Genomic DNA, 15,520 nt, shown 5'->3' on the forward strand with positions numbered 1-15,520 from the left:
CATGTGCGACGTCGACTCGTGTCCTGTGCTCTCAATACTCCCCGTTTCATTAACTTAGATATTCTGGTGAGTTGGGCATCTTTCTTTACATATACATTTTGAAGTGTTTCTGGGCTAAAAAATCGGATGGGTTTAACTTTAGATATAGAAGTAGCTCAATAGCCCAATAATTGTAGTTCGTCTTTCTTCAGACTTTTGATCTTCGTCCTTATCTCTCAAACGTCTGTAACGGTATGCCTTCATCGTCTTTAATCCATTTAATTGAATTAACCCCAACAAAGTCTTCAATGCATGGTTAAGATCAGTGAGTCGGTGTATCTGCGAGTATAAAAAGTTATGCATTCCTCCTCTCCAACCATCTTATCAATCTGTTCAAACGAAATAATTTTTTTTTCCGAAAATGGCTAAATCCAAAAATTTTCTTTCCGATTTGAAGTCTGACAGATTTTCTTCCACAATTGAGGTTAGATTGCTGTTATTGTGGAATCTGGACTTTGGTCAACTATTCACCAACCCTTCTATTCAACAATCGATGTCTCCTTCAGTAGAAACCAGGAACTCATCAAAGAGCTCAATACTTTTTTTTTTTGACTAAAGGCTTTCAAAGAGAGCTCAATACTACACCACCAGGATCGAAAAAAATCTCTCTTTTTTTCAGTTTTGGTCTCTGCTGTTAGGGTTTAGAGAGTTGAGTTTTGTTTTGCTGTTGTTGTGTAGCATTGTGGAGAGTGTTGTAGGAGTGGCTGAGCTTCAACCAGGAGATCACGTTCTTCCCATCTTCACCGGAGATTGTGGAGACTGCCGTCACTGCCACTCGGAGGAATCCAACATGTGTGACCTTCTCAGTATCAACACCGACAGAGGAGGGATGATATGCGACGGTGAATCAAGATTCTCCATCAACACCAAACCGATACACCATTAAATAGCTTCATTAGGAACTGAGTGTGGCTTCTCTTGAAACTCTTCTTCTACGACTTTGTTTACTTTGGGTTTCTTTGTTTGCTTTAAATTTGTTGGACTCTCTTTTTTTTAATTAGGCCTAAACCTGAAATCAATCCACCATCTCTGGTCAATCAAGGCGTAATGGTTTACGGTTGCATTCAATCAATCCGTACCCGGAAAGATTCTGAGAGGGGTCGAGTCATCTGCGTTTTCTGTGGCAAGCAGCAATGATAATCGAAATCTTCCTGATCCAATCAAGCTTTTCTCAACTTCCGTCTACTAACGTTTCTCAGTCCTCCTGATCCAACCAAGCTTACCTTCACTTCAGCCTACAGACAGTTTCTTAGCTCTCTTAATTTAGATGATAGCTAAAAACATTAAATCTCATCATTCAGACAATGTTTTTGCTCATAATACTTTTCATTATGTTTATTTTCTTTTGCTATTGTAATTTGTAAAGAACGGGACTTTATGAAAAGATTCTATCTGTAGAGCCACTAAAGGAAACGAATGGATCAAGCAGAGGAGCTAAGGCACCCTTTGTAGAAGGAATTGTTTTGTTTAAGTTTCTTGATCAGCATGTACAATGGTCTGTAAGAGAAGAAACATTGATGGACTATCAGTACATAATAAAACACTATGAATCTAGGAGGAATCGGTGTTGATGATTATTTTGTTGCAGCGGAGATCTTACCAAAGTGGATCTATTAGGGAGTAAACCCTAGGACTATTTGATAAGCGACAAGAGCTAAGGAGTTGTTAAATCACAGCAGAATGAGAAATGTTGGTTTGCCAAGGGAAAAGATGTGAAGAAAAATGCTTTGTCTGGATGACATGAGAATCTTAGTTTGTTTGCAGGACGAGATGTGCAGGATAGTGTTTCTTCAATCTATAAACATGATTTATTCAAAAAAAATAAAACATGATAGTGTTTCTGGTCAATCAACATGATAGTGTTTTCTTAAGACTACCCCTCTTTCCTTCATTTTAGATAATATATACCTACAAATAAGAGAGTCCGCTTCGCTACATGTCTCTTGCTCCCTCTTATCCTAAGAGAATCACTCACCAGCGATGGCAGCTTCTTCCATTTTGATTGCCTATCTAAAAGCCGCTACTGTAACGACATCGTCGAAGTCCAAATGTTGAAATTTTGGGAGGTCTGTAATTTGAAGAAAGGTGGCGAGCTCATGGGGTAGACATGCCCCTCCTTGACCAGAAGTTGATTCCGGCGAACCATCGCCTCTCTTGATACATGAGAAGCAGCTGTAGTGACTTGTATAGTTTACATAGAAATATTTTAGAATCTATGAAATGCACCCCTACCTGATTTCAAATTTCACTCTGTTACGGTAAACTAACAGCAGTATACTAATCTCTGTTACCACCATGGACGGGCACACATAACATAACCACCTTGGACGTGCACACGATAATTGCATCTGTGTCTTCATATGCCTGCACAATTTAAAATAGACACATAGTTATGTTCACTGCGAGTAGAACATTTTTTTCCCATTCACAAATTTACCTAATCGAACAGCCAGCTTACATTTTCCAAACAGTGGGTTTACAAACTACTAACACAGCCAAATGATCTAATATAAGAACGCACAAAGCCTATCATTACACTATCATCGTTCAATTAATTTATGATAGACTTAACCATCTCAATCGGAATGAAGCGTTGACATGGTCTTCTTATAAAATACTGTAAACCACTTTTTAATCACTAGGAACCAACCAAGTAAATATTAAATGGTGATAAGTCACGTGTCCACTAAAGAAATTTTTAACATTAACAGAATTTTATATTGATTCACATTTTAAGAAGAAATTAGCAGGTTTAAAGATTAAAAAAAAAACTTCAAAGTACAGTAGAAAATCCATAAATTAATACTCAATCAATAAATAAATATTATAAATTATTATTTTTATTTTAAGTTGGACCAATTCAAAATACGAGACACAAATCGATAAAATAATAAGATAATATTTTTCAAAAAATCTTATGTAAATATGTGATCTCATTAAAATTATAAGTTAATAATTTATATGTATGTATATTTTATATAAGTACAAACCAACCGTTATATTATTTATTTTATATCTACAATAAATTATTTTTATATTTTCTTAACATTTAATATATTTTAATGAGATTTAGTAAAAATAGCTAAAACATATTTAAGTTCTATGAAACATATCATTATTATTATACACCAAATAATATAGTAAAACTAATATAAATGTAAAATTTCAAAATGTTAATTAATATATAGACATTAAAATCAAATATTTTCTTATTTTAGGAAATATATCTTCAAATAGAAAATCAAAATAAGAATTTTTTTTGTAGATTAATAACTCTATAAATTAATAAAATATCAAAATCTCAACATTACTAATTTATAGAGTTTTTACTGTATATATCATTAACATTCTTTCCTAATCCATTGCATAATTAATCTCACTATCTCTCGAACTCACTCACACTAGAATAAATTACTCTTTCATTTGTTCCGACATCAACCACTTTATCTTGAACAAAATTTTTGAAAACTAAGAACATTCATAAGATCGATAAATCCAAATACAAACACATAAACACTTCCAAAAAGTATATTTTAAACAAAAATACATCAAATCCCGCCCGTAGGGCGGGTCTACCCTAGTATATATATATAATCAGGCCCGGCTTAAACTTTTCGTGGGCCTTGTGCTTTACACTAAGATAGGTTTGTAAGAAAATGATTTACAGTAGTGATAAAATGAAAAAAAACTCTGTTCTAAAATTTGTGGACTAGAATTATTCTAGTTTAAATTTAAATATAATTTCCAATTTCAATTAAAGGCACCCATTTATGGTTTCTTCTTCCCAGCTATACACTTTCCTCTGCATATTTCGTTGAGCACTCTGCAATATTTGCTAGATAAAGATATTTTTTTGAAAATACAGGACCTTAAATCCTAAAGAAATCTATATAAAAAAATTTGGACCATGTGCTTTTGCACCATCAGCACTCCCTTAGAGCCGGCACTGTATATAATTAATCATATAAGAAAAAAACATCTAGTGAATCATATCTAAAATAGTTTCATGAAATATAAAGAATCTATATCAAATCTTGTGGTTAAAAATTTGTTATATCAAATCTTGTGGTTAGACTGTTAAAGAGAATCGATACTTACTTTTTTTTACAAGTGCATACCAAATTTTGTGACAATTGAAAATTCAGATGCTGAGGATGGTGTACGAGAGGCAAAAGGGAGACGTTTTGGTTTCTTTTTTTTTTTGAAGAAATTATTAACAAAACGACGTCTCTTAAGTATTAAGTTATTAGTATCCATGATTAGCCTAATATAAAACCCTAACTAAAATTTAAAATGTATTAAAAATAAAAACCGGTTTTTAACGTCGACCCGGGTCACCGGTTTCACCGGTTTTGAACCGAGTTTTCTGAGTTTTATAAAATCCGGGTTTTAAACCAAACCGGACTCGGTTTACTAAACGAGTCGCGGTTGAACCGGTTCGACCGGCCGGTCCGGTCCGGTTTTCAAAACCTTGATTTTGAGATATTTGAGAGTTTTGATCTGGTTCCAATTTCAGATATTTCGATTCGATTTCGGTTTTTTGGTTTCGGTTTTTATTTGTTCAGGCCTACATGTAGGTTTGTATTATCAAATACATATTTTGAAAAGGTCAATGCAGACGAAAAATAATATCGTTCAATATTTGTATTGCACCATATAGTTATTAGTTACATGCATGCACATGCAAGCAACATCGTAACCGTTATCTTTATTATCAACAAACTCAATTATTGCATAATTATTTTGAGGAAAACTGAATCTGACCTATATAATAGTATTAAAAAGTATGTTAAATTTAGTCCAACAACCTATGATGAAAAGTCCAATCAACCAAACTCTTGAAAACGATCATAACGCATATAATTATTTAAAGAAAAATAAGTTCATAGACTAAAGAACCACTCCACACCGCACCACCATCAAAAGTATCAAAAATCTCTATATATACCTATATATCTATACATTTTTATTACTATTTAAATTGTACTGCATTTGTTCCGCAGTTATCCTGTAAGTTACCATTCAGAATCTAAACATTCAAATTCAAATGCAATGTTATAATTACGAACATGTGAAACGTTTTAGCAAATATATCGTAAATGGGATTATCGTAAATGGGATTATTTTGCCACAAATATTTTTAAAATTTTAGATATTTTATGTTTCTTTCGCGTCTAGCGACCAAAAAGTTAGGACCGGCTCAAATTACTCTAACAAAATTTTATGAAACATTCTTTTCAAACCTTTCAAGAATTCAATTCATATTTGTGTGTTAAAAAGTGAGACAATGCATGGATTTTCGGAGCAATTAGAACAGGATGTCATGGTGAGAAGAATAATACTGGAGAGTTTTGGGATATAGATATACATTCTCTTTGAATTCTTTTTGAATTTATGCAAAAGTTTAATCGTGGAATTGATATACGTAGCGGAAACAATCTATTTACCGAGTATCCTCGCAACGTTATCAATACAATTAAAACAGCAGACATTTTTCAGACATCCCCTTAGTTTTTTAAACTTTTTACAAGAGTGCCATTATCATTTAATTTTAATTAATAAGTTATAGAAATTAGTTATAACAACCAAATAAATAGCTGATATATAAAAATAAATTACAGACCCCACCTTATTTACAATCGAAAATATATGGTAAGTTATAATATGTTAATTTTTTTTGTATTTACTGTCCCCCTCATAATATATCAATTATTTTCAATATGTAATCCTAATTAAATGAATAATTGAGTACAGATTTCTATAAGTATAATAATATTACTATAATAGTATACTTATTTGATATAATATTTACCAAACATTTAAAATAAATTTAATTTATTATTATGTTCTTAGTAATAGTATTTTCCAAATTAAAAAAAAAATCAACCCAGGATTAATATTTATAAATATCTAAACAATTCCTATATCTTGGGGACATAAAAACTAAAACCAAATTAAAACCAAAATAAAAACCCAATGGATATCCAAATAAACAAAATAAAGTTTATATATTTTTAAAATGATAAAATTTAATTTTAAAATGATAAATACTCTAAAACTACTATCTATAAACTGAACTACACAGAAAAAAGGATTTCCCTACTATTTTATTCAAAAATTTTGAAATTATTTTTAATTTCTGCTAGAATAGAATCACCTGAATATTTTTTTAGCCAAAGTATCTATTATATGATATAATATTTACCAAACATTTAAAATAAATTTAGTTTATTATTATGTTCTTAGTAATAGTATTTTCCAATTAAAAAAAATAAAATCAACACCGAATTAATATTTATAATATCTAAACAAGTCCTATATCTTGGGACAGAAAAACTACAACCAAATCAAAACCAAACTAAAAACCAAATAAATATCCAAATATTCAAAATACAGTCTATATATTTTTAAAATATTTATTATATTTAATTTTAAAATGATAAAATATTCTAAAATACTATCTATAAACTGAACTACACAAAAACGGATTTCCCTACTATTTCTATCCAAAATATTTGAAATTATTTTTAATTTTATGCTAAAATAGAATCACCCGAATATTTTTTATCCAAAGTATTTAAATTTATCCGACTTATCCATTATTTTTTTCTGAAATTTCAGAAAACATCATTTACCCTAATTACTCTAAGTTATCCAAAAAAAAAAGAAGAACAGGGCCATACTCGAATTGAACTCGAAATTTTAATGGTTTTCCAAACCAACCCGGAAACCAAATTAACCAAACCAAAATCAAATACAAATTCATAAATAGCCGAACAATTCTTATATTTCTACCCAAAAGATGAATTTCCATACTATTTTTTATCCAAAATATTTAAAATTATTTTAATTTTCTGCTAGAATAGAATCACTCGATTACTCTTTAGCTAAAATATCTATATTTATCTGAATTATCCGTTATTTTTCCAAAAATTCGATCATTTTTACCCCAATTACTCTAAATTATCTAAAAACAAGAACCAGACCATAGTCGAATTGAACTCAAAATTTTAACGGGTTCTTAACATTGTTATTCGAACCAAACCGAAAACTAAATTAACCAAACCAAAATCAAATCCAAATTCATAAATAACCGAATGATTCTTATATTTTTTGAATCGAGAAATGGAAATCAAACTGGAATGAATCTGAAAAAAAAAAAATACAAATTCGAACCAAACCGAAAACCAAATGCGTACAAACATATTAGTAAGCAAATAAATAAGATAATAAATATGTCAACAAAAATTATCCCGCGCTTAGAAAGCGCGGGTCAAAATCTAGTTATCTCTAAGAACAAAAGAGTTATGGTGGTGTGGTGGGCAAGAGAGGTCCTTCAAGATGTTTGCCTTTTATCTTTCTGATCAAAATCTTAGACATGGGAGGAAATCAACCAGACGTATGATCAGTTGGTATGCTAACGTATATCTAATATCTTAACCATACATTTCTCCAGTTCAAACTGTTCTCGCAAATCAAATTCACCAGCTTTGTATACTAAAAACAGATTCGGAAACAAACAAACTCACTCGCACATGACACATATAATTCTTCTTTATGTTTAGCTCTTGCAAACAACTCCTCGCACAAAACATTTCTAAAAAGCGTACATCATTATCATACGCATCACTTGCAGTTACAAAACTAACACACAACAAAAACTTACAAAATTCTTAAAACTTGACCAACAAGTAAGGTATAGATACGCGCGGACCAAAGGCTAGATATTTTTAATCAGGGTAATTAATGTTTCTTTTCACATGTTTAAATAAATAATAAAAATAAAAAATAAAGTATAATATCAATAATTGTTAAAAACTAAATTTTGCATTTTAACCTAGTACTTGCAAATTTTCTATTTACTATCATAGTTAAAATATATAAAACAATTATGTTTCATGATTTTTATAAAAATGTGAAATATACTTATGATATCTAAAAAAGTATAGTAAAAATTAACGTTACAAGAGTACACTTATGTTTTCAATATTCATTAAAATTTGAAATATTTATATATTTCACATTCATTCATATACCCGCCCATAAGACGGGTTAGCCCCTAATAATTCATACATTTAAGACTTGTCATAACGAGCACTATCACAGTATTTATAACAATCCTGAAAAAAAATTGCACTTTAACACTGTTCGAGAGTTCAATCCGGGATATCGGTTTGGCTTTTTTAGATATTTCAGTTACAAAAAAATAGCTACCATATTGAAAATATATATACTTTGGTTTGGTTTGGTTTATATATCATATGTTTTGGTTTATTCGGTTCTATACCAAAAACCATAAATTTATTTATTTTTAAAAATATTATATAATTTTACTTTATATGATCCGATATCGGTTTTTATATAACATGAAGATATTTTGGTTATTAAATAGCCAAATTTTTTATTTTTTATTTTACTATTTAAAATAATTAGTAATATATTAAGTTAACAATTTTAATATTTTCATAGAATAAAATAAAAAATAGTAATCCATAATATTATAAATAACTAAATAGTAGCACACATTGCTAACAAAAAGGTAAAAAGTTATGTTTTGTTTAATTTGATAAATTAAATATAACTTTTAACTTAGAATAAAATATTAAATTACTAAAATCAACATTAAATATGAAAATCATATTAATAAAATAAATTATGTATTAGTTATCTTATAAAATTTACATTTAATTATACTACTATATTTTAATGGAACGGTTTATTCGGTATCAGTTTAATACCAAACTATATCCATATATCATGTTTTCTTTAAAATGACATTCATTCGGTATATTTGGTATTAGAGCATCTCTAATCTTACTCTAAAACCTACTCCAAGCTCCATTTTGCAGTAAAATCATCTCCAACCCCACTCCAAAATTCACTCCAAAATGGAATAATAGAAATGATTACTTCAAATATTGAGTAAACCAACTCATTACTCCAAAATGGAGTTGAGTTTTTTATTTATAAAATGGTCCTCCACATTTAAATATTTTTTATTTTTAATAAAATATTATTATAAATAAGTATATTAATATACATTTTACTATATATATTATAAAATTTACTGTTAATATTTCTTAATTATATGAATAGCCATCTAATGAACTATTTTATGCAACAAAATATATATAATATAAAACATAAATTATCATACATATAAAAATAAAAGTTAAGCACCATACAAAAGAAAAAACATAAAATAAAATTTACAACAAATATAATTACTTAATAATCCGGTAAGATTCATTAAATTGTTAAAATATTGTGAGATTCCAAGAGTTTCCTTTCCGTTTCAGAAAAATCAAAGATAAAGAATCTCATTTTTTTTTTTGAAATGCATTAGTTGATAGATTTGTGGAAAAAATATACTAATTCTAATGAATAATTTAAGTTGATGTATTATTGTGTTTAAGCTACGTATTATAATTTTAATGTAATAAATGTTTCCTTTTCTAAAACTTGTCAAATAATTTTATTTATAATAAAAATTTAATTGTGGTTAATATTGTATTTAATAGAAATATTACAAAGTGAAAATTGACTATTTTGCAAATTGTATAAATGAAATGTAATAATACTAATTTTTAAATAAATATAAAATATAATATATTAGAAATATTCTATTTTGGAGTAAAAATAGAGTAATACATTTGAACAAAACTTAACTCCATTTGGAATTACTCCATTTTTAAGTATAAAATAGAATAATATATTAGAGATGCTCTTACAAAATCCAAACTACTTTCTCTATTTTAGCTTTGTTTGGTTTTTTCTTAATTCAACATCAGCTATTTCATTAACCAATAAATTGAATACAAATATTTTGACCACATGAGTTTACCACATACACAACAATGCATCTTAGCAACACTCTGAAACACTCACTAAGTAATTTCTCCCTTGGATCTAGCGCAACCTAGAGTACAATATTACTGCATTTTTTCGCTACTGCGAGTACGAGTTCATCTTAAGACTCAAGCTTTGTTTGGTTTTAGTGAATTGGACACCTCTATACTCCATTTTATTGCAAAAGTATTAACAACTTATTTAAATTGAATCCTTGACTTTCAAGTAAATGTGAAAGAGTTGGCAGAAGTATTTACTATCTAGTGGCGATGTTTGTATTATTAAATACATATCTTGAAAGCGTCAATGCAAATGCAAATTAATGACGTTCAATATTTAAATATTTTATCTATAAAAAGAGAATCACCATTTTTATCTACTATAAAAAGTCATAATAGGTTCATTTCATTAATTATATAATATGACAGAATATTAATAAAATGAATTTCAAATATAAATTTGAATATGTTTTTAATTTTAACAAAATTTATTGAGAAATATCTAACAAATTAAATCTTACTTAATGTTTTAATTTTTTATTAAACAATATATTAATTAATTTCCTGATTAATAATATAATATAAATTAATATTAATTGAATTTTATAATAAAAAAAGTTATATGCTATTTGATAAATTTATAATTATAGTTTGTATTGTATTAAAATAGAAGTATTGAACATATTATATTAAATTGATAAATTAACCTATTTTAAAATTTTAAAATATTTTTCATTTAAATAAATTATCATTTATTATTGAATGGTCTTAACATTTGTTAACCATGTAATATTTTTATACAAAAACAAAGTTTTTAACATATGTTAAAATTTTATTTCTACAGCTATATATTTTTCAAAAATCATATGTTGAAGAAGATTTTTAATTTGATTATTTCAAAGTATATAATAAAAGTAACAAACTAGAAATTGTAATAACAACTAATAGAAAGGTAAAATACATAAATAAATCACTATATATTAATAATAAGAAACCTAATCAATAAATCTAATAGTTATACAATACATAATAGTACTAAAATATAAATCACATATTCAAAGAATTATGATGATACCAAAAATTTATAAAATAAAAAAAACTACCCGAATGTGCGGATTAAACTCTAGTTGCACTTATTTTATCAACAATAATATTATTTTGACTTATAAAACTACAGGATACGACATTAGGATTACAGTTATTAAATGCGGTCGTTATTGTCACCGAACACAATTATTAAATAATTGTTTAGTTAATGACAGATAAGCATGCAGCGAGACATGCTACGTACAATAAAAATTTGGTATTTAAGCTGGAATCAAGAAAGGGAAAAAACACCATCAAAATTCTAAGAATCAAGAAATGGATTCAGACTCTCCTCTTCCTCTTTCCGATTCTATTCAACTCCCACTTATCAATTTCTTTGATCAAAGTCTGACACCAGGAACCTCAAAGTGGGACAAAGTGAAGGCTGATGTCCGTAAAGCTTTAGAAGACTTTGGCTGTTTCGAAGTTTTCTTTGACAAAGTGTCAGCAGAGCTTAATAAATCTGTTTTGGAAGCCATGAAAGAGCTTTTCGATTTGCCGATTCAGACCAAAAAGAGAAATGTGTCTTCGAAACCCTTTCATGGATATCTATGCCTAAACCTTTACGAGAGTTTGGCGATCGACGATCCTAATGTTGCGGAGAAAGTCAACGACTTTACTCAACAGCTATGGCCTGACCATGGAAATAAGAGAATTAGGTATGAATGTGAAATCGATAGTTTAGGTGTATTCTCAAAACAAACAGGTTTTTTGGTCTGTATAAATATTTTGATTAGCCATCGCAACTATTTGCATTTAAATTTTTCTTTAATCCTTTCAAAAATTTAACTCGTATACTTTTATTGATCAACAAAAAATTTGCGTTTAAAACATTTTTAGAAGCCTACCAACGTTGTTGGCCAAGTGCTTTAGCGAATTGGATTCATTGTGTCCCCAGTACGATGGAATGGAAGCTTTACACCTAGGGTTATTTGAGCAGAAGGTTCAGACACCTCCAAGCTAATAAACATACATTTTAAAAAACCTTTCAAATTTTTGACTCATATATTTTGATTTATAACCGCAGCTATCTGGGTTAGAGAAATTATTTTAAACCTTTCAAAAATTCAATTTACATATTTTGATTGATCAACTCAACTATTTGCGATTGAAACCATTCGTTTAAAAGCTTATGAGTTAGCTCAGCTCAACTCATTTTTTCATGAGTATCGTCTTTATATTTTAGATTCATTTAATAAATGAGTTTATTAATCGAATTTAAATTAGATCACGAGTTATATGAACGATCTTTAATGAACATGAGCTGTCTCATGAGCTTGTTCATTTTTATATTTACAATTTTATATATATATATATATATATATATATATATATTTGGATAACTTCTATTTTTTCTTATATAGAAAAGATAACTTCTATATTTATCATATTTATCTTCTAAAATTAAAGTGTCAAACAAAATATTCTTAAAAGATAATTTCTATATTAATCATACTTATCTTCTAAAATTAAAATGTAAAATATGCATAAGTAATATAGAAATTATACTTTAAAAGTTATCTATAAAATTTAATTTAATTTAGTTTAGGTGTTGGATTTTTTATTTTTGTCATGTGTTTGTTTTTGTTTAATATTTATGTTTGGGATTTTTTAATGTTTATATCATGAAAAATATTATAGAAGTTATTTTATTACTGTTTTATTTTATTTTATTTTATTATTTTTTTTTTATATTAAACACGAGCTAACTCATTTAACTCATGATCTAGATGATCTGAATTCGAGTTTACATATTGAAATCTATACTATTATTTGCGAAGTGATTTTTCGCAACGGAGCTCCCACGTTAAAAGTTAGACTGGTTAAAGGCTATGTTACCCTTAATGAGTAATTACTTTTTATATTTTTCATAATTTTAATATATATACATGTTTTTCTCTAACAAAAGATTTATACTTGATTTTCAAATCTTTTAATATATTATTAGCAACCAAAGTCGATGAAAAAATAATTACCTTACTCGATCTTATTAATTAGGTTTGATGGTTTGTTTAATTTTTTACAATCCTTCAAATCTGACTTGTACTTTTTGGGGAAAATATGGTAAACATGTTATTAAGTATTTGAAAAGATAGCATCTCGATTATTATCTGTGTAGTGTGTTTTCCTACCCATAGATTATTAGATTTTTTTTTTTTTTGCAAATGGCCTTTAGATTATTAGATTTTTTGAACTAACTTTCAGTCTTAAACCAACAACACAGTTCTAGATTACTCTTTCTAAGAAAAAAAAAAATTCTGGATATGCTTTTATCGGTTTGTGATCGTAACATGGGTTTACGTTCATATACTCTTGCAGAGATTGTTCTGATGTTTTTGTTCGTTTTCTGGCACATTATTCTCATATTATCCTAATATGCATAGTGTAGTTTTCAATGATTATTGATTCAGTTTTCGTTCAAAATTTAGGGTTTTTTCTATTCTAATTGAAATTGCCAATAAGTATTATTTTAAATAATAATATATTAGGACGTTAATAAATGATAATTATATAATAAATATTCAAATGTTAAAAGATTTAACTTTTGCTGTTGTAGTTATCTGATTTTTAAATTAATTCATGGGAATAACAACCATGTTTTTTCAATAATATGTTTTTTTATTATAAAAACCCATGTTATTGAAAAATCTCAATGCAATTTACTCACTTAAGAACCATAATAGCAAACAAATTCTCTTAGACTAACATATGACCATAAAATTGTTGAATTAAGATGAATAAGAAAGTGGAAAAATCATATAGTTCAAGAAAGAGGTGTATTTCCTTTTTATTGTATAGATTGTTTTGATATGTACACTTTGTTATTATCTATTAATATATATTAATTGGATATCTTTTTAGTTTCTTAATCTTTTTTGCGGTTTCACATATATTTTATAAATTAGTTCGTAGGATATTTTTCAATGCAAGTATAATTATTCACTTAGTAAATCATGACAACAAATATATTATGGCAACCAAAATAAGACCTATAGAATATCACCATGAAATTGTTGAATCTATCTATGCCTATAGAATATCACAAAACAAAGTTAGAGTGATTAAAGTTGTTGATACTTTTAATGAATAATATAAAATTTATTAAATAATCAAAAATGAATTTATGTTAATAATATTGGATTTCTATAATATATTTGATAACTTATTATATATTTTTATTACCTTAAAATTATATTTTTATTACCTGAAAATAATATTTTCTATTATAAAGTTAAAAAATTAATATATTAAAATATTTATAATTTTTTTTAAAAAATCTAACAATAGATTTAGTAAGATATTCCTAACATGTTAGTGTTTTTTTTTTAATTTCAAAAAATACTAATCATATATATTTTTATGCAAAACCTATTCATATATAAAAATAATTTGATGTTTAATTTAAATTTTGAGAATATAGATAATAATTTATAATGTTGATATTTGTTTTAATAGATATAAACTAATAAATATTCTTAAGAAGATTAAGCCCGAACTCACCATAAGCTGAGCTGAGTTGAGTTGAGCGAGTTAACTCATTTTGACATCCCTATTTAAAATCATTACAAAATTTATCTTACATATCTTTTGTGTTGAAAAAGGGAGGTGCTGCATGAGTTTTCGGAGAAATTAAAAGAAATGGACGTGATGGTGAGAAGAATGATATTGGAGAGTTTTGGGATTGAGAAATACATTGAACAACATCTTGATTCTACAAATTACCTTTTTCGAATGATTAAGTATGCAGCACCTTCTCCTGATGAAGAAGTAGAAGAGACAAAATTAGGTTTACGTTCTCATACCGATAAGAACTTTATCACAATACTTCATCAGTATCAAGTTGATGGTTTGGAAATTAAAACCAAAGACGAAAAATGGATCAAAGTTAAACCAACTGAACATTCTTTCATCATCTTGGTTGGAGATTCTATGTGTGTAAGTTACTTTCCAACTTCATTTTCTGATATATAACATTTTAAAAAAACTAATACATAACATTTTCCACATGCACTATATATAATTTAGTTTGTTGATGTTACAGCCAATTTTGAATGGTCGATTGTCCTCTCCATATCACCGAGTCCTGATACCGGCAAAGAAGACAAGGTATACGACTGTATTGTTCTCGGTTCCAAAGGCAGAAGCAATCATTGACTCACCAGAAGAACTTATCGATGAAGAACATCCACGTGTGTTCAGACCCTTTAAATTCAGTGATTTCCGTGACTTCTTTAACACGGAAGCTGGTGGTACAGCTGAGTCTGCTCTCCATTCGTTCTGTGCTCTCTGAAGCATTACTTTAACTTATTTACAAGAATGAATGTAATAAGTCTTTATGTTTGGTGTGGTTTATATCAATCCAATAAAGTTTGGCGTTTTTCTTTTCGTGTGGCAATCAATCAATTGCTTTTGTTATTTAATATGTTTTCACATTCATATGCATAACAGACATAATACGTAGTGTTAAAAAAGAAAAAGAATAAACATAATTCATACATCAAACATACAACACAAGACCTGCAAGAGAAGACAGCAATCTTCATTTT

General features: G+C 27.7%; 1 protein-coding gene and 1 pseudogene across 1 annotated transcript; both read left to right on the forward strand.

The window, feature by feature from the left end:
* The first annotated feature begins 400 nt into the window (after positions 1-400).
* Positions 401-1,957, forward strand: LOC130509789 (uncharacterized; annotated as a pseudogene).
* Positions 1,958-11,242: 9,285 nt separating this feature from the next.
* LOC108846378 (probable 2-oxoglutarate-dependent dioxygenase AOP1) lies at positions 11,243-15,272 on the forward strand. Its single transcript, XM_018619609.2, has 3 exons — positions 11,243-11,632; positions 14,576-14,909; positions 15,016-15,272. Exons 1-3 carry the CDS (start codon positions 11,250-11,252, stop codon positions 15,262-15,264), a joined length of 966 nt encoding a protein of 321 aa, XP_018475111.1. The 5' UTR covers positions 11,243-11,249; the 3' UTR covers positions 15,265-15,272.
* The last annotated feature ends 248 nt before the right edge of the window (positions 15,273-15,520 follow it).

Source organism: Raphanus sativus, chromosome 3, assembly GCF_000801105.2.
Source record: "Raphanus sativus cultivar WK10039 chromosome 3, ASM80110v3, whole genome shotgun sequence".
NCBI lineage: Eukaryota > Viridiplantae > Streptophyta > Magnoliopsida > Brassicales > Brassicaceae > Raphanus > Raphanus sativus.

Excerpts from the sequence above, each read along its gene's own strand:
- LOC108846378 (XM_018619609.2), top strand. The coding sequence starts at position 11,250 with ATGGATTCAGACTCTCCTCTTCCTCTTTCCGATTCTATTCAACTCCCA. Across the intron at positions 11,633-14,575 it reads CATGGAAATAAGAGAATTAG|GGAGGTGCTGCATGAGTTTT; the intron begins GTATGAATGTGA and ends GTGTTGAAAAAG. Across the intron at positions 14,910-15,015 it reads TGGTTGGAGATTCTATGTGT|CCAATTTTGAATGGTCGATT; the intron begins GTAAGTTACTTT and ends TTGATGTTACAG.